At 39.0% G+C, this 26,716-nt stretch overlaps 3 protein-coding genes across 10 annotated transcripts in view; 1 reads left to right on the forward strand and 2 right to left on the reverse strand.

The window, feature by feature from the left end:
* On the reverse strand, positions 1 to 2,613 carry LOC126857532 (polycomb group RING finger protein 3). The gene is made up of 5 exons (XM_050607040.1): positions 2,420 to 2,613; positions 1,927 to 2,226; positions 1,695 to 1,840; positions 1,477 to 1,620; positions 1 to 1,400 (listed from the first exon to the last, which is right to left on the reverse strand). Exons 2-5 carry the CDS (start codon positions 2,201 to 2,203, stop codon positions 1,269 to 1,271), a joined length of 699 nt encoding a protein of 232 aa, XP_050462997.1. The 5' UTR covers positions 2,204 to 2,226; positions 2,420 to 2,613; the 3' UTR covers positions 1 to 1,268.
* Positions 2,614 to 3,232: 619 nt separating this feature from the next.
* The window catches only part of LOC126857512 (fibroblast growth factor receptor homolog 1), a 38,102-nt gene continuing 14,618 nt past the window's right edge, over positions 3,233 to 26,716 (reverse strand). Inside the window, exons 1-11 of one of the 3 annotated variants that reach the window (XM_050607001.1) lie at positions 24,508 to 24,655; positions 17,044 to 17,183; positions 9,009 to 9,359; positions 8,029 to 8,418; positions 6,807 to 6,994; positions 6,448 to 6,583; positions 5,876 to 6,367; positions 5,213 to 5,711; positions 4,974 to 5,114; positions 4,773 to 4,878; positions 3,233 to 4,684 (exon numbers count right to left, since the gene is read on the reverse strand). In XM_050607001.1, the coding sequence (XP_050462958.1) occupies positions 4,580 to 4,684; positions 4,773 to 4,878; positions 4,974 to 5,114; positions 5,213 to 5,711; positions 5,876 to 6,367; positions 6,448 to 6,583; positions 6,807 to 6,994; positions 8,029 to 8,418; positions 9,009 to 9,359; positions 17,044 to 17,149 (2,514 nt within the window). In that variant the 5' untranslated portion in view covers positions 17,150 to 17,183; positions 24,508 to 24,655 and the 3' untranslated portion in view covers positions 3,233 to 4,579. Of the gene's footprint in view, positions 4,685 to 4,772; positions 4,879 to 4,973; positions 5,115 to 5,212; positions 5,712 to 5,875; positions 6,368 to 6,447; positions 6,584 to 6,806; positions 6,995 to 7,704; positions 7,887 to 8,028; positions 8,419 to 9,008; positions 9,360 to 17,043; positions 17,184 to 24,507; positions 24,656 to 26,716 lie in introns of those variants that run through there. The other 2 variants (XM_050607002.1, XM_050607000.1) reach the window with 2 other exon arrangements.
* Positions 24,138 to 26,716, forward strand: part of LOC126857516 (ETS translocation variant 1-like) — an 83,083-nt gene continuing 80,504 nt past the window's right edge. For 5 of the 6 annotated variants that reach the window (XM_050607012.1, XM_050607014.1, XM_050607015.1 and 2 more), the window contains exon 1: positions 24,888 to 25,349. The gene's annotated coding sequence lies outside the window, so the exon portion shown is untranslated. Of the gene's footprint in view, positions 24,183 to 24,887; positions 25,350 to 26,716 lie in introns of those variants that run through there. The other variant, XM_050607010.1, reaches the window with a different exon arrangement.

The raw sequence follows: 26,716 nt of genomic DNA on the forward strand, positions 1-26,716 counted from the left end.
TATACTGTACAAAACATATTTATTTAATAATTTAGAGATGCGCACATATACACAGTGTACAATGTACAAGCTCTAATATTCTTGCGATGCCGCTACTCGGCAAATTTTGTGTGCTCAAAATTTTCTCTAATATTTATATACAATCACATCGGTTTTTTTTTTTCAACCTTTAGAAACCGGATAAATTTTTTGACAAATTTTTCATTCTTTAAACTTTTAAATGTATATTATAATAATGCTGAACTAGGAATTTAAAGAAACTAAGACTAGTTTCAGCTAACTCAACCAAAGTCAAAAAATTTCAATTTCCCGGTTTCTAAAAGTTAATATATGTCAGATGAAACAACATTATTTACTACAAGCCACAAGCGTCACATATTTCGCTCAACACGATGTTTTCAATGACAAGTTTCTAGAAAATATATCGCCATCAAATACTTTGTTTCTTTCAATTGCAAACCGGTGTTGAGCGAAACTTGAAACGCGATTAGAATATGTACGGCGCATAAACATATAAAGTTAAAAAGATCCGACTATTCAGATCCGATTTCTTTTTTTATCTAGTACAAAGCTTGCACAATATGTTGTGTATGTTCAAGTTCTGTCAAAAATATTCTGTATATACAAATGGGTATGCATATATAAAAAACAAATTTATCTTCTCAAAAAATGAGGATCTGTGGTTTTGTTTTGTCGTAAATTGCAAACAGCATTTTTTGCATTTTAGGAGAAAAGATTGTGGGCACGTTCGTCGAACTGAAAGCCCAGAATCTATACACAATGCGGTGGTAACGGAATATTTACAAAGAAAGACTTGTGTGCATATCACCGCATATTAGAAATACAGATTTCCTTTTCTCTTAAGATGATCTTTTTATGTGCCACAATTAAACATTGTTTCGTGCTAATAAAAATCTCGTGCTCTAAGAATAAATGGAGATTTTAAGCTATAACTCGTAATTCGATATGATAAAGATTGATCATATGACAAAAACAATCTTCGATTATTAATAACAGCGTTCATTGATATTCATAACAAAGAGAGAATGCCGCTATTATTAATATCAAATAATACATCTCTAAATCGGTATATCATTCTGCTTTGAATAATCTAAATCATCTTATTAAAACTCGACATAAATGCTGGGCAGATAAACATAGAAATAAATACTATGATAGTTAAGATAAGAATATAACTAGAAAATTGTACAAATGTAGGGGCAGATTCTGCATGATCTTTTTTTTTATATATCTCAAATGTAGAAAGATTAATCTTGCATATCTATGTGCGATCTATATTGTAACCTCAAAGGTGGGTCCCGGAACCTCCATCTCGTCACATAAACAAACTTCAATGTATGGTCCTTACCTAATAACTCGTTATTGCACAAAATATCGATCTATCAAAAAATACAGGCAAATTAATGAAAATAATAACAATAATATTCTCCTACAATATCCATCAAATATACTTACATCCCTATATTTTTCCATGCCGCTCAAAACCTTCTTAGCAATAAACTTTTTCATATGTGTTATTGTAGCTTGAGCTGAACATCTGATAAATCTCCTTTTCAAAGTCTTCAAACTGGCATTCATACATTCCAAACATACGTTAACCTGAAATTTTGACAAATTAGAATTCCAATCAATTATTCTATTTTTATAAACATACGTATTGATGTTGTAATTACCTGTTCGTCAGTACGATGATAATCTGATTCTGCATGTGCATCTGCATTGGCCCTTTCTTCTTCAATCTCAGCGGCATTAGGTAATATGTCTTTGGGACAAGCCAAACCTCTGGCTCTGTAAAATTCTCTTTCTCTTTTGATTTCATCTGAATAAAAAAATATTCTATTAATATCTAGAAAGAGATACACCTCTTCTATAAAGATAAATCAAAATTTAAAATAAGATTCATACTTTCTTGAAGATCAGGAACTAATTTGTAGACAATATCCTGCATAGTTCTGTCAAAGCTGATATACTGAAGAGGATGCGACTGATGGATGACAATTTGACATGTTGGACAAGTATGTTTATCTTCCAGATGCTTTACCAAACAACTTTTGCAGAATGTATGTAAACATTCTGTGACAGTGGTAGCATCTATTAAATATCCACGACATATTTTGCATGTTATGTGACTGTTTAAGGTTTTTAGTTTTATCCTTCTCTCCATGGCACCAATAATCACCATTTAATAAAGAGAGATGTTATGATCTGTAACAATAAATTTGCCAGTTGCATCAATAAAAGAGACATCAAATAAAAAAGATTGAGGTTGTCAATAATTAAGAGTGAAGCAAAAAAATTCAAGATGATTATTAATTTACTGCTGTTCTGAATTAAATATCAAAAGACAGGATATGATTCTGCGTATGAACGATCAAAAAGTGGGTTATTGGATTCTAACCTTAATTTCGAGCGTGATTACTCAGTGGTTCAGCGCTCGAGTTTCACTCGTCACAAAGTTCCGCGTGGAGGATGTTCCGCGTATCTCGTAACATCTCGATTTGCGGAACTAAAAATTTGGTTTAAAAACAACTTAGTGTGTAAATGTGACTTATACGACAACAAAACGGACTGAAACCTGAAACCAGATAGAAACCTGAGAGGTGTCACGCCGTTTTTCATCAGACGCTTTTTCTAGCTGGTACAGTGGCGCTAACTGGATTTATTTTACAGCCAGTGTAACTACATGGCCAAATTTATTTTCGGTGTTACGGTAAAACAGCTGGCTGGTGCATGTCCATGCTAAATCCAATACAGTTATTAAAATAGGAAAATATAGAAATCATTTAATAATTTAATTATTCAAAGTTAATATTAAAAATTATTTTTTTAAATAAATTAAATTTTTATGCTTTATATTCAAATCCACGGTACAATCTTAATTGAAAAGTGCGAGGATGACGATTATAAATCTAATTATCAACAAATAAATTAAAAATTTATTCAACGCAAATTTAAATTCTCATGTAAATTAAAAAATTTTGATTGCAATATCGTGAAAAATATTTTTTATTAAAATTATAATTAACTTATTTAGTAATTTTGTTATAAGTTCTCTTTCATTATATTTTTAAGTAATTTAAGTATCTTTAAATAGACTCGAGGTTTTAGTCTCATCTAATTGAAAATGTAAAAGTAAATTTAATATATCGAGAATTTGTACGATAATCTTTTACAAAAAAAATTTGGAAAGCGCAATATTATTTTATTTGGGTACAGATTGATCGATTTTATTAGAGACGAAAGTCACATATTTGTGCGGAAATTCTTTTACACAATCTACATACATATATTCTATGTACCTTAAGTAAATGCTAAAATTCTACCTTTAGATACTGTATAACAAGTAATGTTTAAATAAACGATATGTACAATCCACGCATTAAAACTACTTGTTCTTTTTTATTGCATATATAAATTCATTATTGTCACTTTTTACAAAAAGGATCGTTCTTAAGGGACATATCTTAAAATTATGTAAAAAAAGATCCTCTGTGAAAACATATATATATATATACTTAGAAGATATTGATGTACGAGAAATAAATAATCTATCACTAAGCACTTTTCCTATTTATACACGTTTATCGCCAATCGATATCGATAAGCAATCGATATCGATAAGCAATCGATACAGCTCTAAGGCTTACAGTGATACTTTGGATTCTTTTCTCTAAACGATGCGTTTCTTCGATATAAAACTTATATTCCTCTCAAGTTTAGTCTCCTATGTATCTGTAGACTGATTTTTTTTTTTACAAAATTCCTGCAGAACACATTGCCTGCAATATACGAAATCCACGATCGTTGTTCTAACTAAAACTAACCACGTAAAAACATTAAAAATCTATCAGCTACTATGATACAGAAAAACGTACAATTTTCACAATTGACTAGTTACAAAAACATGTGCCCACGTTTGATAAACATTTGTATGATTCTTGTAATACAGACAAGTATCCGTATCATGTCCTGTCATCGATAAACTATCTCTTCCTTGTATTTATATGTTCAACAACACCCTTGTAAGGCACTGATTCATATGGCACAATTATAATATATCTACAAATCTATATAGATACAGATATAGAATCTATAGATATAGATATAAGCGATATACAAGACCGCTTTGCATTAACGCTTAAAAGACAATCTCCTCTGAGTGTTCGCAGAGCGCTTTCGACTTTGTTTCTTCTTTTACCTTTTATAATTCTAACGTCGTAGCATTTATCAATCCCAATAGAAAAATAGTAAATATAGGATGTCCAATCTCATGTGTGCGCGCGTTTGTGTATTGACACTGCTGATGTACGCTATCGTTGCGCGCTTTTCTTTAATTCTATATTCTTGTATAGAGATACATAGATCAATACTGATTTATATTATTTGGCATATTCTCTTACTTCAGTTCGATTCCCTCACATATCTTTGCACTCTTCTCTTTATTTCCATTGTTATATTCATTAGATTCACTCGCGCTGCTACATTTGTGAGTCGTTCGGATTATTATGCCATCTAAATAGTGATGTCTAAGCGACATTTCTCGCAGCGAGTATACAATTCACAGCAGATATGGAAATTTTTCTTCACCATCCTCTTCCGCCTCACTGGATTCTTGGCTGGATGGGGGTGTGTCCAACTGAGGCAGACCGAGATCCAAATATTCCTAATGTCAAAGATATGTATACAATCAAGATTCTATCACTACTACTACAAAAATGCTTATTTATAGATATGCAGATATTGCTACTCACTTCGTTCGCTGTTATCGTTAATATTCTATCGAGATCCTCGACCAATTCGACAAACGTTGGTCTTTCGTTTGGCTGATAACTCCAACAATCTCTCATGAGCATATATCTATAGTAACAAAACGAAGAATAAATTCTCAGAATTGAATCGTATATATTAACTTTAGTATAAAGTCAGAATCATGTGTAGAAGATGCGTCTTACATTTCGATCGAGCAGCAGGGTGGTTTCTCCATTCGATGACCGGTTCGAAGTAACTGGAATAGTTTCTCGACCGACGGTACAGACGGATAAGGCGTACCACCCAATGTCATGATCTCCCACAGCAGAATCCCGTACGACCATCTGCATAGTGAAAGTTTTTAAATAATTAAAGCAAAATAATTAAATATGTAGAATCTTCGATTGAAGATGAAAGAAACTTTATTGTATCAGATACTCACACGTCGGATTGAGTGGTGTAAACACGGTGGAACAGAGCTTCCGGCGCCATCCATTTCACCGGTAATCGTCCGTCCGTCGTCTTCCTGTAGTAATCGTGACAGTGAATATCTCTAGCAAGACCGAAATCAGCGATCTTCAGTACATATTCGTCGCTAACGAGAACGTTCCTGGCAGCCAAATCCCTGTGTATACACCGTCTACTAGCCAGGTACTCCATTCCGCGCGCTACTTGATAAGCGAATGAGACCAGATCCTTTTGCGTGAGGGTCTTTCGCTCCTTCGACTCCTGCCCGATAGTCGGTTCGTATCCCGATGTAGGTCTATGATCCCGGAGGAAGTCTCGCAGATTGCCATGCGGGGCGAATTCCACCACGACAAATAGAGGACCATTCTGAGTACAGGCACCCAGCAAATTAATGATGTTTACGTGCTTGCCGATCATCTTCATCATCTCCATCTCGGAGACCAAATCCATCATCTCGGTGTCTGTGTGACCCTCTGTATGTAAAAATATGAAATAAATAAATAAATTATATATATATATATGTATATATATATATATATATATATATATATATATATATATATATATATTATATTAAATTATATAAACTATATTTTATCTCATAAACTCTATTTATAATTACATTTCGTTTACTTACCTTTCAACATTTTTACCGCTACAACGCTGGGTATTCCGGATTTGCCGGTGTTCGTCTCGGCTCTGACAACTTTCCCGAATGCTCCTTCGCCCAGAGTGTCTCCCAGCGTGAAATATTCTCTCGACAATTCCCAAGCGCTATCTAACGGTAGCTCATATTCGGATACGTTATCGCTGCTACTGTCTTCGGCGATGACGGTAGACTTTTGCTTCTCGATCTTCACTACAGGCATCAGCAGCTCCTCATCGATCGCGTTCTGCGCGTTCACCAGTTTCTGCTTTTCCACAATGACCTTCTTCGTCCATTGCGTCACGACTGCCGCGCGCGCTGTTTCTATCGCGAGCAACTTTTTCATCTTCTCGCGTTTCAATCGATGAAAAATGTATATCACCACGATGACTCCCAAGGCGAAGAATAAGCACAGAATAGCCGCCAGAACATTCACGAGGATCTGCGGTCTTGCGGTTAAAGGTATTCTTTGCTCGTCCAGCGCTGAGTAAATGTTACAGTATCATTATAATTACTGTCTCTGAAGGTAAATAATCAAATAACTTGAAAACTCAATTACTTACTTTTGACAACACGTAGATAAGCGCTGCTAAATGTTTCTCCTAAATTGTTCTGAGCAATACACGTGTACCATCCCTCATCTTTCTCGGTAACGTTGTAAAGTTTTAGTTCCTCCGGATTCTCTGTCTCCATTCCAGCCTATGTCGAACGAAATTTCGCTGTTAATCACACTTTTGAGAGCAAACATGCGTCAACGATATTTACATTCATTTACAACATAAATTCATAAACTCTCTTTAGTGAACATTAGAAAAGCATAGAAACATATATTGACAGAAAGTTGGAAGCGATCAGAAGATCGAAGCAAAGATCAAGAGAAAGCAATAAAAAAACGGCAAGGTTTCATGCAAGCTGCGCCCACCTTGACCTCCACCCGTAAGCTCTGATTGGTCTTGTTGACGGTGTCGAAAGAGGTATGGCAACCGTGATACCATTCGAGATGACGATGAGCATCGGAGAGCACCTGGCAGATCATACTAACATTTCTTCCGACAAGCACCGTTTGGTTTCGTGGCGGCCTCGTCAAGATCGGTCGATGCGGTACTGTTTCTATAGAGAAAAAAGAAACCCAACCACCATTTTAACCAACGTTTAACGAGTTAGACGTACACGTAGAGAAGACGAAAAAAAAATATATGTGTAAAGACACTCAGCTATGTGTATCCCAATCTGCCCCCCTTCCCCCTTTTTCCCCCATTACGTATTGCGAGAACAAGAGACCGTGTAAAGTGAGAGAAAATTTTTTATGTAGAATATAGTATGTATATAAAAGAATAGACAAACTTTTGTAAATCAAGTCTGTAAAACAATTTATATATATTATACACATCTTTATATAATATTTTAAAGCTATTGTGCAATATATAAACAGTTTATTTTTTCTTTCATTTTTATGTAAATATATATATGACAGTAAACATGTAAAATATATATGAGACAAAGAAATAAAAAGACCCGTAACCATGTAATTGTAGTAAAGATCTTTCCTAGACAACATGTGTGCTGTAAAAAAGAATGATTAAGAGTGACACCTTTACGATTAGAATGGAGAGTTTTCTTCGCACCAAATCTGGAAATATTTTTTAGTCCTTGACATTTCCAGAATTTTTCAAAAAACAGGTTGTTAGTCGACCCTACACCATTGACAGTTAGCACGACAATATATTATGTCCGTCTAAATCTTGGAGGAATAATTAGAATAAGACGCGACACAGGAGATCAGGACCCTCCACCATCACCGCGTTAAATGGCGGCTGTACCTGGAGCAGAATCCCTTTAGGCGAGTCCTCTTGATCACCCGGATATTCGGCGACCTTAACCCATTTTATATACGGTTCGAGATCGGAAACGATGGGACACCTGAAGGTCGCAGTACTGTTGACCAGAGCGGTCACATTCTTCGGAAAGTCCTCGTTGATGTACGGCTTATGCGGGAAACGCTCTGCGGTATCGTTAGCAGATTCTCAGCGTTCGAGTCGAGCGTTTATGTAATAAGCGGTTCAAGATGCGCGCTGCGGGCACACTCGACCGCGCCTCGCATAGAAAGTGGATAGGATCAAGGGATATAGGCATCTCAAACTCACCGATTATGTCGACTTTGAAGGTATGGTTGATGCATCCAAGATGATTGCATACGACGCACGTATAATTCCCGCTGTCCTTGGTAACGAGATCCTCCAATCTCAAAGTCCACTTCGTCCTGATCGCAGTGCCAAGGTCCCGTTTCGGCTCTTCGTTGTTCTTCAGCCATGTGATGTTTGGCCTGGGATTGCCAATGCTTGGACATCTCAATCGCATCGTACTGCCGGCGGGCTTCACCACCAACGCATGCATCTCATCGGTCTTGTTGAAAGCTGGCGGACTCTCCGGTACCGTGTTGTTGTGCTCGCCTTCCACATCGCCTTCACCCTTCTCGTCCAGATCCGTGTCCATCTTTTCGCTGTCCAGGTGCAATGATCGTGTTTCAGGTAAATCTGCGGAGAAAATACGTGTAAGTTGCAGTGCCAAATAAAAACATGAACGGAATAAATAACTAATGGAAGAATACTCAACATAGAAGGCTTTGATATAGCAATTGTTTAAACGAATAATAATAAAAGGCATGAATAAGGCTTACAAATTCTGAATAAGTTTGCTTTTCAATAATTAAGTTGACTATAAATAATAATTTGTCTTAATCAAAATTCATTATTTATATATTTAAAACAATTTACAAATTTTATTAAATTTTAGTCTGCTCTTTTTCTCTCAAAAATTTAAATTCGATTCTCAAAACACGATTTATTTTTTTCCACATCCCAATCTAAATTGCATATTAAGTCTTTTCTATTTATTATGTGTGTGTGTACATATAGATAAAAAAGTTTATATTAATACATAAAGTGTATTAGATTGATGCTTTAGCAGGTAATGAAGATTTTTAAATTCAAAAGCACGCCTATTTCCATTTTCTGATTTAAAAATTTCTATGCTTGAAAGAAAAAATAATTCATCTATCCCGGAATATAGCAAAGACATCTCGTGATATTTAATAGTATCGATTTTCGCTAGAGGATAAACTTACTTCTGGCTTCAATCTCGAGATCATTGCTCTCTTCTTCCGGCCTGAGTATACTCATCATACCGCTGGTTTCTTCAGCCTCGCTCTGAAAACCATCGTTTTGCAGGGTCTCGATGTGGATGGTCACGTTTCTCCACTCAACAGTCTCGTTCGACTCCAGTCTACAACCGTAGACGCCCGCGTCGTCCACGTTGACGTATTTAAACTTCACAGACTGCTTCGTCACGCGTATCCTCGTGGTAGACCGCAACGCTTCGTCGTCCTTATACCATTCTATCTCGACACCGGGGTTTCGCTGGCAACGCAGCAACAGCTTCTCGCCCACGGGCATCGCCACATCTGCATTAATTGCATCTGCAACGTAAATAATATGCATCCTATTATATGTGAATATACAACGATAGCAAATATGCATGCAATCTATCCGTCGAGTATGTTGCACGCGATAGGATACTAATAATGAGGCGAAGAGCAGATTTTTATCACCGAGATTATTCCGCCTTTCTTCAGACAAGATTTCCGCGAGGCAAGACTCGTAATTTCCGTCTTGAATTGTAGTTCCATGCTGATGTCAGATCGATCATTGATTCCTGCCCCTTTCAGAAGACAACGATATTTCCGCTTTCTCGCACAAAATAACATAATTCATCACGGCGTTGTTCGAGGTAAATTATAAATTGATCGCAAGATGAATTAAATGAATTTAATTTACATATCATTTCTCCCTAAATTAATGACAAGCGTTGATTTCTCGTCGCTTCGTGTCGATTCGCACCGTCGAGACGCGACGATCTATAATAATCGTCGCCGCGTGAGCTTGCGGAAGTCGGGGAGAAATGTATTTGCGCCTCTGACGAGTGCAAAACGAGACGAGGCTTTTGGCTCGCATCGGTCGGGTCTGCCTCCGGCTAGTTTGATCAAGGAAACTCATTTTCCTGCCCGGCTCATTCATGAGGCTGACCGGCCGGTGTATCGCCATTTGGCAAACAGCCAGAAATGAATCGCGACACACTGTCCCTTCCGACGTTCCATCTGGAGTCTTTTTGCCCCTCCGTCCCCAGAATGCGTCGCGCACTAAATTTAGACCCCATCCCCCGCCATCCCTCGCCGTCGCTCCCACCACTGTGAATCGCCCTACGATTGCGACCGCTAATAGTACTACGAAGCGCGTCTTCATCCGAATGCGAGAATGTCGCGCTCCGTAATTCCGAGAGTAATCCCGAAATTTTAGTTAACAAAATGCGCGATTTATTTTAATTAATGATACATTTAGTTTAGTTAATAGAAATGTAAGATTCGTGTCAATTTTTTCTTTCTTTCTTATAATAATAATAATCAATCTATTCCTTCTCTCTTTTTTTGCTCTCTTTAATAGATATATACTTCCTGTGAGCTACTCCAGATCCGCGAGGAAGAGAGGAGGCTTTAATTCAATCCGAGATCCGAGCTCGCGAGCTTTCTTCTCGCGGATCTTTAAACATCCTCGCCAAAGCCATCCTTCGCTTACAAACGAGTCGTTGTGCCTCGCGAGAACCCTCGACGGAAATCGATCATCGAGTTTATTGTCGCTCGTCGTCGCAACCGACTCTGCCTTGCTCTTTTTCGGGAAACAATAACAGATGCGAGGCACGTGGCTGCGACTCGATGCACAAAATTCGATTCAAATGTGTCCCCTCGATCGACGAGATGTTACATCTTTGTGATACTGATTTTTCGATCTTTAAAATAAGTCTGCTTTCATCAAAATTTCGGATAATCTTAAAATAAGACTTCGTGTATATTTTTATATCGTTCGCGTGAATCTTGGAAGCAACACAGTGACCGATCTGGACCAGATACGAGTTCAATCGATATCTAAAACCGGGGATCGATTTCTCTCACGTCAGGAGCAGCTCACGTCGGGCCATCTGCCTCGAGGCAGATGCCAGGAATAGCCTTAAACGTTTCGAGAGCTTCGCGCCACTTCTGCCGGTGTTTTGTTCTCCTTCCTTCGGCGATCTCTCGATGAGCTTTCGGTCGCGATGCGAGGCTCTGGTACGCGCAGATGTTTGCACAGATTTCTCGCGCGCGGCGAAGAACGCAGACAGGTACATTTTATACGCCGCGCGTAAAAGAATTCCTAAAAAAAAAAAATACCGCTCGTGATTCCTTCAAGTAAATTCCTCGGCGAGAATCTCGTTTGCTGCGTCTCTGAAATATTACTGCTAGCAGGATAAATAAAGAGTTTGCAGCATCGAGAGGAGAATAAATTAATTTTTCTAACACACCCCAGAGGTCTTTGACCTTAAATAATATTTGTTTTATGAAATTGTAAAAAATGTGTTGTATAAAAAGTGTGTCGGAAAAATATTCCATGATAAATCATTTAATTCTAATTTCGATAACAAATTCGGGCCTCGTACATTAGCCATTAATGGCCATTAGCCATTAACGTCGACGGGAAATCCCGGGTTTGTCAACGTCAGCGGCCGTTTATTTACTCGTGTCGCGCCTGAAACGCGCACATTTTTACCCGCGACACACCATGCACTATCTACTACGAATAACGTATACATGCTTTATCTCTGGCTGTGGATAATAGTTGTAGCGATCGCATCTTTATCTCGCGTTTCTTAGTGTCTCTCTCTCTCTCGTCCCTTTGAATTTCTTCACGCGCGCTCCGTATCTTCGCGACGTAAAATTTTTCAGTAAGAGCTCAGCATCCTTCAACGTTTTCTTAAAGGGCTCCCGGCGAAATCTCTCTCGATGTGCGTCTCGCCGCGAGCACGTGCCGCTCGTAAATCGTTATCAAAGTTTCCGCGCAAATGGAGGCGCGGCCTGACCGGTTTTCTTCGAGTGCCGGACAGCTTCATAAATAACCGCCGTTTCCTCTCATACGCGCGGCTCGGGGATAAAATCGCGCCAATATAAAGTAAATAATATTTTGCCCACACAGGCGTACGTAATTCAACCGTCAGTAAGCGTGAAACCAGCCAGAGTTATTGGACGCGACAACCCTGAGCGTTCGCTCTACGAGTTATCTATGCGCCTTCAACATAAGAGATTCGAGGAGATGATCAACCCGATAACATATCTTCGAGGAGTTCGAAGACTATGAAACCGATTTATCTTGATGCGGATAATAAACGACTTTCAGCGTTTTCATTCAAGTGAACGAGATATTCAAGAAGTATTGAACACTAACAAGATACGATTGCTTCTTTCAGAGAGACGAGATGAAATTGAGGCCGGCACGAATGGATTATCGCGCGAGTATCTGCCGAAGAGGGTCGTGCCAAGAATATTTTCACATGGCTGGCTACGCCGATCTTCGCAACGATTTAAGCGAATGCACGAATTAATCCGTACTAGATTAGAAATTCAAGAGAATTTCTGGATCTCGAGTTTATCTCCGCAGACTCCCTTTTGCGTCCAGGGAGGAAAATGTTCCATAATGATTTGCCCGATCGTCGAGTCAAGTGTAATAAGATTGCAACGCGATTGCGCTTCGTTGAAATGCTTCCAGAAATCGAGACAGATACGCGAGTATTCGGTTGTGTTATTCTACGGAACGAATCGTTTTAAATCGTTCGTTCGCTTGCCTCAAATGGAACCAGATCTCTCGCTTCGCCCGAAATAGCCAGGAGTCGTAAGACGCTGATCTGCGTAGGGATACCGTGATTTACGATCCTTTAATTTACGTTCTTTTAATTGCTCCTTGCTCTTTCCCGCTTTCACGAAAACAAGCTATCGTCACATCGTCTTACATCGCATGCTAATTCTCGCGATGCGAGATATCAGGTCGATGCAAGGAAACGAAAAAGAATTATAAGGAGACTGTGTTACAATCACCGAATAAACTCTCTCTACTTTTTCAAAGAGTTAATGAAATAAATATTTGATTCGATATTTCTCCGCGAATTTTTCAGACGATAAACGTAAGCGTGAAAAAAGATACAGCATGAAAACAAACAAATCGCGAAATTAAACAATGTTCAAGACTTAGCAGAACCAGATTATATGAGTCACACTTACGTGATTAATCGGTAACGAGAAACGGCTCTCTCTCTCTCTCTCTCTGACAGAAATCATATGATCGCCGATTTCGCATCAGTCGGATTGATTCTCGATCTATGAATAATTAGTCCATTAAAAAAAAAAAAAAAACGGTGACCAAAAAAGAAAAGAAAAATCGACAAAATCCCAAAGAAGCGGCGGTCTCGACCTCGAAAGAATATCTCGCGGTGTCGGATTACGATCGTCCCACGCGTCCAACTTTTAGCATCTTCATCCGTGGACGGGAAAGGGGGAAGAGGAGGAAGAGAAGAAGAGAGATAGAGAAAGAGAGATCTCTTTCTTTGTGCCGCTCGATCGTCCCGATGTAGCGGTCGATCTAACGCGAGATGATTTGACAAAAAGGAGAAACTCGAGACACGACATCACTCTTGTGCGAACGGCACCTCTCTTCGCGCGGAAACGTTAAAACGCGCCGACTGACCCTTTTTCCCATCAGACACCGTCATATTTCATAGAACGTTCACATAACCGGATAAACACGCAAAGACGTTTCTTCGCAAAAACCTGTCGGCGTGCTCAAAGTTTCGCAACTGAAACGCATCCCGCGACGATTTCTTGATAGACTGGATGGCGATGTTTCTTTATCTCCGACCAGTTTAGCGATACTACTTCACGGCAGCAAACGGTCGTGATTTAATTACCTTGTTTCATTATCAGCACGTGTTTTGATGGCTAAAGCGATTCTTTTCTCTTTCCAGAGAAAAATAAAACAAATCGATTTTTCCGTCTCATTGAAAATTTTCTTTTTCTTTCGATAAAAGACCCGGTATGTGCAATGATTCAAGATCGTTGGATACAAAGCGATCTTTAGCAAGGACTTTCGCAGAATAGTATCCTGTTTTAACGCATCGTCCGTTCGCGTTAAGATCGCGTTAATAAATCCACTACTGGACCTATCTAAAATAGAGACGAGGCCAACGAAACTGGCTCGATGATCTAATTAAGATTCTGTTTCATCCTGGAAACCCTCCTGCTTTAATGGAGCGAACACGTGGGAGAGACGAGAAGATTTACGGATCGAGAGAGAGAGAGAGAGAGAGAGAGAAAGGGCAGATAGAAACATCGAGATTCTTGACGGGTCGGTAGTTTGAAACGACGGTCATACATGTATATATCTATCCGCATAATTACACCTTAAAACCGATTAATCCGACTCTCGGGGGATTAAGAAACGTCGCTCGTTATCTTAACGAGCCAAGCTCGGTTCCAGTCATCGTCTCAAGTCTGACGTGAGTCGTACTTCCGCATTTCGATTCGCGTTTCTTACGAAACGGGAGATACGTTGCTTTTTTGACGTTGATTCTAATCTTCGAGCGAACGAGATGGATGGGATGCGGGCATCGGTCCAGCGGGAAAACCACAGTGACGCTCGATCAACTGGCAGGATCCCGTCGTCTCTTGGCGAAATCTCCATCTCCGCCTCTCTCGGCCGATCCTCTTTTCCCCTTTCCCCCTTCTCAATCTCTCTCTCTCTCTCTCTCTCTCTCTCTCTCTCTCTCTCCTCCGTCTCCCGTAAATCGCGCTCCGCTGCCATCTCTTTCATTGTCCAATTGGTAATATCAGTCGCTATTACGCTGTTGAATACATTTAATAGACAAAAGATTGGCAGTGGCTCTCATCGCGCTCTCTCGCGACGTCGGTGGCAGGATAGTCCCCCCCTCCCCCCCCCCTCCTTGCCCTCTTCGCCCTCACTCCGTCACTGAATTTAGCCCGAGAAAATGGCGTTTCGTACACACCACCGCCGCGTCGGGAGAATATCGTTGTTGGCGATTCGGTAATAGCGGCACCGCAGCCCGACTCGGCATTCAATGACCGGGCAATTGGACAATTGAGCCCAATCATAATAACACTCATACGCATATCGTACCGAAGACCGTGTTTCGCCGTGGTTCATCGCGCGCGACATTATTTATTTACCAGAGTATCAATTCTGCCGTTGAAGGGCGACGGGGGAGGCGACAGGAATACCGGATTCGTTGAAAATAATAATCGGGGAACCGCCGTTAAAAGCGAAGAGGGAACGGGGGAGGAAGGACAACACGCTACGAATCTCCGTCGAGATATTTAGGTTCCCCGCGAGAACGCGGAGTAACGAGAGGGACCCCCGTGTATACGCTGACGCGACTGTACGCACGTGGTCCCGTAGTTTGCGCTGAAATTCCAACGAAATTTTCACTTTCGAGCATGTACCAACTACGGAATATAGTGGAAACGGCAACGCGCGCACGGTACATAAAGCCGCGTCTGTTCGCCAGATGTGAGGGTCGAAATTTTTCGACCCGGCCTTTCCATCTTTGACCAGCAATATCGAATTCTCGTTTCGTAGAAATCGACATTTCTATTGTTTAGAACAATACACAGGCGCTATTTCTCGTCGTTCGCTGAATGCGCCGCGATAATTATATAACGATCTAGGAACATCGACGCGTAAAACATTCAAGGATCGTGCGGAGAAAGCAAAATTGTCGTGAGATCGAAATGGGAATCGGTGATGAATGATCCCCTTTTGCGCGACTCATCGTGTGTGACGCACGCTCTGCCGGCAATTATGTCCACTCGGCATATAATTATCGTCGCGCTCACGCTAATTGATTGCCACGTGCATTTCTCCGTCGACAGTTTCCGAGAGCGCGCTCCGTTTTGGCAATCGAATAGGTAATCGCACTTTGTCACGTTTCCCTCGAACATCGTCAACCGCAAAGTGCCAAGTCAGTTGCGATTTAAATAGCGATTTCAAGACGCATGTGTGCAGCTACGTGGCAATTTCCCGACGCGCGTGATTAGATTTCTCAAGAATGGAAGCGCCGATAATTAAATCGTATCTACGAAGTCCGAGGGGGCGCGACGTGACTGGAAATAAACTCGGATCGAGTACCGCTGGCGCGAAAGCCCGATTAAGCTGACGTTTCTCGGTATAGATTTCACAAAATACCTCCGCGTGTGTTACTTTTCTTCCGTGTCATTAACCTCCCTCGAAACGTTGAATCATGCCAACGACTTTAATGTCATAAAAACAAAATCGAAATTTTATTAATGATAGATTCATCAAAAAAAAAAAGAAACAAATTTAAATTTATATCAACAAAATCATTTAAATTTATATCGATAAAAATTTCCTTTTTCTTAATTGTTTTTTAATCGACGTAGAAATAGTATATATATATATATATATATATATTTTTTTGTTCAACGCCGTAATTAGAAAATAATATAAATTCTACGATTAATCGGTTTTCAATGTTGCAAGTATTTCCCTGGAATCTCGCGAATTTCTCCACGCTGTTCCTTTTTCACTTGTACTTCCGGCTTTCGCTCTTTCGCCTTTACTAGCTTCCTCGTCGAGCTTGAGGGAGGTTTCTACCTCGGCGCTATTTTTCACGTCGCGCGATTCGCACTAGTCGAGCTTATTCCTTTTTCAATACGAAAATATCGCGGAACGGCGCCGGATGACGTTGCAGACTTCCTTTACAAATCTTCGGCTCGCTACGACCGCGTACCAGGCGTGTCTCGTGGCATTCCCTCGTTTAATTTTACTCGAGATTTTTTACTGCAGAACGATGAGATTTTATCGCCGCGATAACAAAATCGTATGTTACTTTTAAATGGCGTTACTTTTAAACACAATATTTGTCACATTTCGTATAATTGCGCTTTCATATCCCTTTACAAATATTCCTAGAAAACGTCGCAACGCTTCTCTGAATTATGAAAGGTCTCGAAATATAACTCGACTTGAAAGCGTTAATAATCGCATGTTCTACGAATTAATTTCTAAATTATTTATAAAGTTACTATTTTATGATTTACGGTTTATTACATTTTATTTATTTGAAGTGTACAAATATGTAAAAAAAGGTTGGTATTGTTCATTAAATAAAAAATAAAAATTATACGATTTTTCTAAGAAATTTGTAAGATATTTGTAAGAAATATATGTAAGATATATAAAAGTGTTATAAGAGAATAAAATGTGCTTACTTACCTAGCCGAAAGATTCGTCCTCGCGAAAGTCCGACGTTCAAGATAACGAGAATTCCGAAGATAAAGAAAATCCTCGTCGCCATTTCGATTCGTTCGACACCAGGCATGTGCAGTTAATGTAATCGCGGCATGGGTGATTTCCTGAAACAGAAAGCGTGAAAGGTTTGTTTATCTTCTCCTCCTCATATTTACCGGGATAAAGTAACACGTAAAGACAAAATTCTCTCTCTCTCTCTTTTTCGACGATTCTTCGAAAATTACGGAAACGATTAAACAATTCAACGTCGAACAATTATCATGAAGAAGCAACGCGAAGAGAGGGGCGAGAGAGATAAAAAAAAAATAAAATAAAATAAATATGAGACACGCGGTAAAAACTAATCAAGTATTCAAGAGGATCAAAACAAACTCGCAATTTACGTTGGTATTTATAATAGAAGAACAAAATACTCATTTCTTCCCTCCTTTTCTTCAATCGCCCGACCTCGTCGTATTTTTTTCTCTATTTCGCGAGGAGCGTCTCCCGTCGCTGGCCGACAGCCAAATCTCGAAAACGCGATGCACTCGCCGAGGACACGCCGACCAACGGTTTTAGACACGATCACGTTGAAATACAGACCTGGGAGCGCCGAGCCAAACGCACGGCTTTACGCACGTGCTGCTTCCCGTCCGGGAACGAACGCGCCTTGTAAAAAAATGCTACTCTCGAAAATCATTGTCGTCGTAAATCCAGGGCCGTATCGAACGATTCGCCTCCCACGTCACGCGTTCGCCAATCTATTCGACCTTCGGGTGAAGTCTTAGCAAGAGAAAAATCGTCCGAAAATCAGAGCGCTAAGAAAATAGTATATTTTCAAGAACATCCTGCGCGTTTGTGTTTTTCCGTAACGTCGTTAACGATCGTCGAAAAGCGTCGAGGGTGAAATTTTCGACAGATTGTTTTCTTTGAAACGCCTTAACGATCGCGCGGACACATCTTCCGTTTTCGATCCCTCGAGAGAAGAATGCGCGCCTCTACCAAACCCGAAGGAAAGAAAAAAAAAAAAAGAAATAACTAGTAATCCAGCGAGCGACGATTAATATCCGACCTTCCTTTAGGGAGGGCTTGAAGAATCTCACGGGTTCTCGGTGTCGGGATGTTCCTCCTCGGATCGACGCGTCACCTGTTGCGTCGATGAAAAAGAGAAATACGCGCGCACCCTCGCTCTTGTCGAAATACATATATCTATGTTTCATCTTCCTCGGATGATCGTAGTCGTGAGAAGATTTTCCCCGAGTATCCGAGGCAGGCCAGAAAAAGATTCGGTAACGAGAGAAGGCATCGGGGTATGCGAAACTGAAGGAAAACCATATTTTTCTCCAAGACGATATTATAGAAACAGGTAGTTTGTGACTGAAAGTCTGGCAACCATATTGTCGCAGCATGAGAGAGTCCGCAGTTTTCAGATAATTGCAAAAAATACAGAGCAAATTTCCAACGGAAGTATCTATTATAAAATAATAATTTAGAAATATCTCGACACGCGCGCAAAAGACTAAACATTAAATATGAAAAAAAATTGTTCAGGTAGCTTTATCCATATGATAGTATTTATTTTTCTCTCAAGAGATATATTTTAATGTATATATTATTTTGATATTACATAAATATCTGAATTTTCTTTGCAAATGTCTAAAGCTGTTTTAATATAATAAATAGATAAGCAGTTTACTTTGATAAATATCTATCAATTGATCATTTAATGCGACATTGATTATATCAAATTGATGTGATCAAATATTATATCAATTTACTTTCGAGTATTTATATTTTAGAATCTTCAGTCTCTCTCTCTCTCTCTCTCACTTTCTTTTGTATGTATATACACATAATAAAGACTAAAAACATGAGTCAAATTCCTCAGGCAGTAAAGATTTAAGTATCTATTTTTCAAAGAAAAAAAGAATTTATGTTTATTGTGAAAGATGAAAATATTATAATCAATTACATTAGCCAGATATTATCCAATTATTATTTTCATATTTTTCAAGATATTTTTATATTATATGATATTATAATATACAAGATGACCCTAAATGATCTTCTATTACGTTATATATATTTAATGATTTATTTATCAATATATATAGTACGTGAGAGTAAATATTTCATCTTTCGCGAAAAATATTTCAATTTGTTTACATGTATTTTTCTCGCTGGCATGGGAAGAATAAATCGCGATGATCGGGAATATGTATGTCGCTAATATTAGAGAAATTTCATATTTCGATGCAACATCACGCTAATAATTCGCCGAGTTGGTATGCGTGGGTCGCGGAATTTCGCGTAAAGCGCAAATATATTTCGGTGTCATCGTATAAAAATCACAGCCTAAAGAGCTTTATATTAATTCAAAAATAAACAATCGCGTAGGACGTGTCGCATACAAAATAACGAGTTTCAAAAGTACATGCGATTCTCGGTAATGCGTATATACGTAACTAATAATCAAATGGTTTTCGCGCGACGATTCTAATTTATTACGCGAGCACGTTTTCCTGGAACTTAACGCTCGATGAACGTGCAAAGTATTCTGTATCACTCTAGTCACGCTATTAGTTGTTTACGATCGCGCGGTTAAAATGCCGACCAGCGGGAATGTCGAGAACAACATTGCGAGTATCCATTTATATGTAGCGTACATTTGACATTACATAGAATTTACTACTCGATAAAGAGAAAAACGTCGTTTGCGTTGGTATTCCTTCGCGTTTATAGATACGACGTATCTCTATATTCAAGGATATTAGCTTCGCCTAGCATATATTCGTATATATTGTATAAAACGATTCCCATTTTCTCAACGGCAAGATATAATTTTCCTATTTACAGCCCACTAGTAGTTATTATTTTGTATAATTATTTTGTAAACTTCATTCGAATGGATCATTTCTGGATATGTTTTCGCATATAAGTACGTTGTTATCGAATGAAAAGCAGTGATAAATATTTCCTCGAACGCGACCAGAGTATTTTACAAGCGAAAAACCAGTATTAAAATTTTATATCCAATAAAGCGTTAGAAATAAAATGTAATTTATTCGTTTTCTATTACTTATGCAATGTTTATGTCTGTTCTGAGAAGTATTTAAGAGCTATACAAAATTGCGAATTTTTACTTTGACGCTATCGCATCTTGTTTCTTCTTGAAAATCTTGCGGAAATTATCCGCGATGAATTTAGAAGATAGCGATTCAATGAAGATTTTCTTCAGCGAGACCGGTTTACAAGGAATTTCTTGTGAAGCCATCTTAATCAATCTAAATATTTATTTTCTCTCGACGCGTCAAATCAGATCAAATAATGATGATGAAAATCCTTGGCCCGCGTGTAAATCTTTAAGTCTCGCGGAAAATATCATCCGACGATTTTCTGAAGATTAGTATCTTGCAATGTTTTGATGTGATCTCGTGCGTGGAAATTCACGTGGACTTCTGATCGCTTCGAGGAGAAAGATTGACGCGCCGCGTCAACGACCGTTTCATAAAACACAAAATTACACAGAATTTTTAGCAATAAATCTCGATGAATCTGACATCTGATACAAAAATAATACGCCAACAATTTGCACAAGTTAGGTAAACAAACGTACTAAGCTTTTGCGCAATATGTCGTGTCACTGGTTTCTATATATATATCCTGCCGATTGCGAAACATCTATGTCCGGAAGTGATCGACAATGTAATTCGGATCTAAAAAAAAAAAAGGGACACTTACAAATTATGGCAAACTGGTTCAAATAAAATAATATCGTATCGTGCGACGAATATTTCTTTTTTTTCTGAATCCACGATTGTAATAAATCGACTCGAGAGAGGCATGAATATCATCAAACAGAATATATTTCACGGCATGTTATTGGCAGCTTTCTCGTTGCTCTTCACGAAAAAGAATAATAGACCTCGACCGAGAGTTCGACCCTTAGAATACGCGCGTCTGGTTCTCGTCCAAGTATCGTAACGAAAACCATGCAAGTGTTTTCTCGTCTCGTGCCCATCGGCACTATCGTCCCATACGCACGTGCACATATAGGCATCCAAAGTTTCTTCGCTTCTATAATTTAAAGCACGGCGCATCGAGTATCGCCTGGAATCTCCCGACGAAAGCGGGATTCCATTAGCACGGATGCAAATCTGGCATCGAAACAAAACTCGCGGATTCGCTAAATCTGTCCAGCACTTTCTGAGGTTTTCTTGAAAGTCTTTGTTACAAAAAGCAAATCTTATCTTTATAATTATATTAGTTCACAATTATTTTATAAAGACAAATCTAGATATTTTTTTATACAAGATTAATTAATTAAAACAAATAGATATAAATGATAAAAATTATAAATATTATAAAAAATAGGATAATATGATTTTAAGAATTAATAATAAAAATATTTAAAGTTGACACTTTATGTAAAATGTATACGCGATATTTTCTCCGATCTTTTTCTCTCTTTTTGCATGCTTTTAACCAATTTCATAAATGTCGCCTCTCTTATCTCGGTCGCGAAGATGATGATGCATGCAAGATGAGACAACGTAAAACGCCGTATTAAAATTTTGGAAGAAAGTGCCCCGGTCGTCGTGGTCGAGTTTTAAATTATATCCTCGCCGCGCCGCGCGTCGACACTACAAAGTCCCGGACCTACGTCACGATAATTACGGGTGGTCGAATTCGTCGGATCGCGGGCCCCCGTGATGAAACAGGTTGGAGCGATTTCATTCAATTTGTCGAGGGTCGAGGAACACTCCCTTGTATAGGGGGTATCTCGTAGATCTCGCTGAGGTTTTTCGACGATAATCTACTGACAGCTACGACCGGGAAAAAGAGGATCGTCGCGGTACTTAAACTTTCGTGAATAAATCAAGGTGCGCTTCCTGGCACCGCGTTCAGAAACGTTCAGAGAAAGAGGTGTTTCCAGGCTTCTTCCCCATCAACTCGAATCTTTTTCACCCGCGATTTTTAATATTACTTTAACCATGAAACACGCAGACTGAACCACATAGAGTATAATTTACGGCGAAATTTTGAGAGGGGCAAAGTCGTAAATATAAATCCGTTAAGTAACCCTTCGAGATAAGGGAGAGGGTGTAAAAATTTATGAACAGCCGCAACTGATAGAAACACAATTTCGACGGCTCGAAATAGCGCCTAATCGAAAGTATTTCGATACCTTCGCCGTTAAAAGAGCTCGTTCGTTCGATGGCGGCGCGGATCAAAGACAAAAAGAAAAGGAGAGAGACAAAGGAGACGCGTTAGGAAGGAAGATCGAGAGAGTCAGAGCAAAGAGGTACCAAAAGATGTAGAAGCAAGAGATCCGTGTTTCTGAAAGACATCGTTCGTTTTCGAGAAACAAGCCGTTTTATCATAAATTATATTGGGCTATACATAAAATAAGATGAACCATAATATATACTCGCACGCGAAGAATATCGTAATATCATACATAAAGAATAAATAATATTTGCACACGTATTTTTATTAAAATATGACATATGTTTAATTCACACATGATTAATAGTTATCGCTCGTATCATGTCTTACATCGAATTTTTGCATTCAATTAAAAAATATGAATTATAATCGCAAACTTTTACCGTAAAATAAATATTATGTAATTGTACTGATGAAAAAAATTATATTAAGCGTAATCGCATCGCGTTTAAATTTTCCACGATAATTCTTTTCGATATTCATCTCTTTTGATATTCTTTTGATATTCTCTTTTCGATATTCATCATCTGTTTTGATTCATCTCCGCGAACCGGAAACGAATCATTTCGAATGCGAGCGAGTCTCGTGTGGCGTGTTAGTGGCAAGAGATATTATCCGTATATTTGGTCCGGAAAGATGTTGACCCCCGAAAAAGTAAGCCGCTTAGCAGACATATCCGTTTTAACCCCATGGGGTTCGCGCGAGGCGAGTTAATAACGTTGACGTCGCGACAAAAGCGAGCGATACACGTGGGTGGCCTGTGCGCGTGCAGTCTCCGATTTCACGAAAATTTTGCCAAACGTTGCTGCTTCACTCGAGAGGAGACGACAATCTTTATCGCATCGATAAAATATATTCGGATGGAGATTCTCTCCATCGCACTCTCTACGGCGTATCGCGTATAAACAAAGCCGGATATTAATTTATTTTGCAAATATCTGTGTTTATCCGGCTCATTCAAATAACTGCATAACTCGTGTAATGTCGCAAGAGATAATATGTTATATTAAATACTCGTAAAGTATTTGGATAATGTTGCATTCGTGTCACAAAATGTTTATTGAAAAATTGAATAGAAAATTCGTAGAATTTTGGTAAATATTTTAGAAATTTTATATTAAACATTTACCTCTGTATGTGATGATGAGACGAATGATTTCAAATTACGGTGCCATGGAATTCATTTGATAAATTGTCACATATCCATATTGTCAATGCGCGATGTACTATATATGTATACGATAATCGCCGATAATACTTTTCTCAGCATTTTTAATATTAAATGCTTCATTGCAAGTGATATTCATTCTCATAATTGTATTAATATGTTTAATATAATTTAAATCACAAAGATCTCGACAATATAAATAATCGCGCATGATAAACTTTTGAATTTCTGTTAGAACACTAGTAATTCAAGATTCCAAGCTTGCACCAAATCAAATATGGCTGTCATTACCATAGACAGAGAAAATATAGACTGTCCATATCACTGAATAAATTAGAAAGCTAACACTTTGGAGAAAATCTGTCTCTCTAGGTTAAAGAAAGATAAACGTTATAAGATAGCGCAATTTATTTACTTGTCGCAATAAAATAATCTATTACTGTACGTACTTTGCTTTAATTTCTTCAGAAATTGATTTGTTCGATTTATAATATTTCGCGTTGTCATATTTTTAAACGTATTAGTAGCTGTATTCGTACTGTCACGTAACGTAAACAAAGCGCGGGCGACCTTGCTTCCCCTCTCTCTCTCTCTCTCTCTCTCTTGCACGGCGCGGTTGATAATGTTTCTAACATACTAACAACAAAAAAAGTTATAAAGCCAAGAGCGAAGATCAGTCGATCACCGTAACTGATGTCGTGAACACTGGTGGCAATTATATCACATGGTATGGCGATTATAACATTCTTATTTCATCAAATCCGATTTGCGATTTTAGATTAAAGAAAGTAATAATGTATATATTTGTTTATATTATACGTGTATACAATATATCGCGTCGTTAATATAAATGAAGTGACAAATATTTAATATGTATAAAAAAAAATCCTCTCTCTGATTTCATTAAAAGTCATATTTTATGTAATTCGCGGCGTGGAAATCTGTTCGAAATGCATAGAATATATGAACATATGAGTTAGAAAAAAATCGAGGAGAGAGATAGAGAAAATATTGAATCTTACACCTTCGCGGGATAATGTTTCCATATTCACCTTGTTTCGTCTGAACGGAAATGATGGGACCAACGGCATGTGTCTCGTCCTGCGCAAACGTCAGACGTTTATTACTCGCGTAACCACCTTGCGTTAAACTCGATAATTCGGAAAAAAGTTCCGCACAATTCGATCTGTCGTGTACAGATTCGAGGGGATACATTTATTGCACAGAAAACGTAGCGCGTTATCGAGAGAATCCCGTATCCGTCCCGATCGTCGACGAGACACTCGTCGCACTTCCGAGAATAAGGTACAAAATAATTTCCAAGTTTTCGTACCATTTACCGTTAGCGTGAAGCGTGACGAAATAGATACGTATATGTATGGACGTCGTTGATTGGCGGAGACGCTCGGACGACGCCAACGCTCGCGATTCGCCCTTTCCCCCCCCCTTCCCTCTCCCGGACGTCAGTTCTCCCGCGCTACCCGCGTACTCGCGTCGCGTTATCCTTGATCCCGACGAAAGGATCGTCGCGTTACGGAGAACGAAATAAATGATTAGCTATTTTAAAGTTTTCGTATTATTTACTGTGACGAAATATGTATGTGTATCGCGACTCCGATCATTCACGGAGATAATCGAACGAAACCGAACGCGACTTGCTCCCCCGCGAGACATCAGTTCTCCCGCATATTCGCGACGCGTTAACCATAATTCGGAGAAAAAGTTCGCGTAAATCTGATCCACCATCGCGTGTCGTACGGATTTAGAGTGATGCAGTTGCTGTGCGAAAGTGAATATTGTAGTGCATCATCGAGAGAGAATCGTCTGTCGCTGAAGAAAAAAAGAAAGAGAGAGAGAGAGAGAGAGAGACGATCGCCATATTCCCGAAATCAAGGTAAACGGTTTTTTTTTTTCAAATTTTATTTTACTGCGAAGTATATATATTTATATCAAAACATAAACATGCCTCGTAGACTTATTGAATAATAAATAAAGTATTTGGCTGAGTGGATTAATAAAGATGTCGGACAATCTATATTGAGACAGAGAGAATTGACGAAAGTTTAAAAATATATATTTTCGCGCGCGTGCGAAAATTCGCCATGATTAATGACGTCACGAGGGATCGCCTTCCGCGACATCGAATCTATCTCGGTAACTATTTCTTTATCTTTACTCGCCCCGTATTTGGCCATTGGCGGTGCCGGTCGTGTCAGGCTCGTCGTCGCTCGCGATCGACGATAAAGTCCCGTGATGTGCATAGCGATATCCATTGCGCGAGAACGTGCGACGCTTCTACGAGCAGTGGAGTCGCGGGGGAGGAAGAGGAGGAAAGAGAGAGAGAGAGAGAGAGAGAAAAGTCGACCGATATCGCGTTCTTGTTCATGCTCGGTCGCTCGGTGATGACTTCTTCGTTTAATATCCCGTTGGAAAATCGAAATGTTATATTTTCCTTGTCCTCTCCTCCCTCATCCGTTGATATTTACCTGCCGCGAACGAGATACGTCACTCATTCCGAAACAAAGCGAGATCGATGGAAGGATCCGTGGAATATTCATGATACGTTCGGCGCGCGATTTACAGCGCCTCGTTGTTTTATCTCGACGGGAGAGAATGCTCGGCGATCATTGATGACTTCATGAGATGAAGGCGCAGTAGGTAACGAAACTCAAAAGAGGGATACTCCATCGGCGTGAATAATAAAAGGCGCGAGGTACGTGCGATGCTTTCGAAAGAGGCTCGAGGTATCGGTAGAATGGGGAAGTGCGTACGCGCACGATGCTTGGAATATTTATTTATTAAAATCGAGATGTACGATGAATTTATATAGCGGCACCGAGAGTTGAATTTTATGAAAAATTTCCCTCGGCTTAGATGATTATTTTAATAACGAGAGATAAATATGTTTATCGGTCTTTCCTTCCATTTATTTAGCTGCAACATTTATTATCGTATCTTTTTCGATAGCGGAGCCAAACAAAAAGGTATGCAGGTATTCTTGTACTTAACAGACCTTGATACGAGATAAGGTAAACGTTATTCATCACATTCGTGGGGGCGAAGGGACGATAAAACGACGATAAGCCATTCAAGTTCAACCGATAGATCTCGGAGACTATCTCGGAAATGTGAAAATTTCATTTGTATGTTAAATAAAAATGTTAGATAATATTCATGGTAGGTAAAAAAATTCACTGAATAAGCCATCGTTTTTATGACTGAAAATTCATCGCTCTTATCGAAATTTGAGCAAACGGTAGA

Source organism: Cataglyphis hispanica, chromosome 21, assembly GCF_021464435.1.
Source record: "Cataglyphis hispanica isolate Lineage 1 chromosome 21, ULB_Chis1_1.0, whole genome shotgun sequence".
Lineage (NCBI taxonomy): Eukaryota > Metazoa > Arthropoda > Insecta > Hymenoptera > Formicidae > Cataglyphis > Cataglyphis hispanica.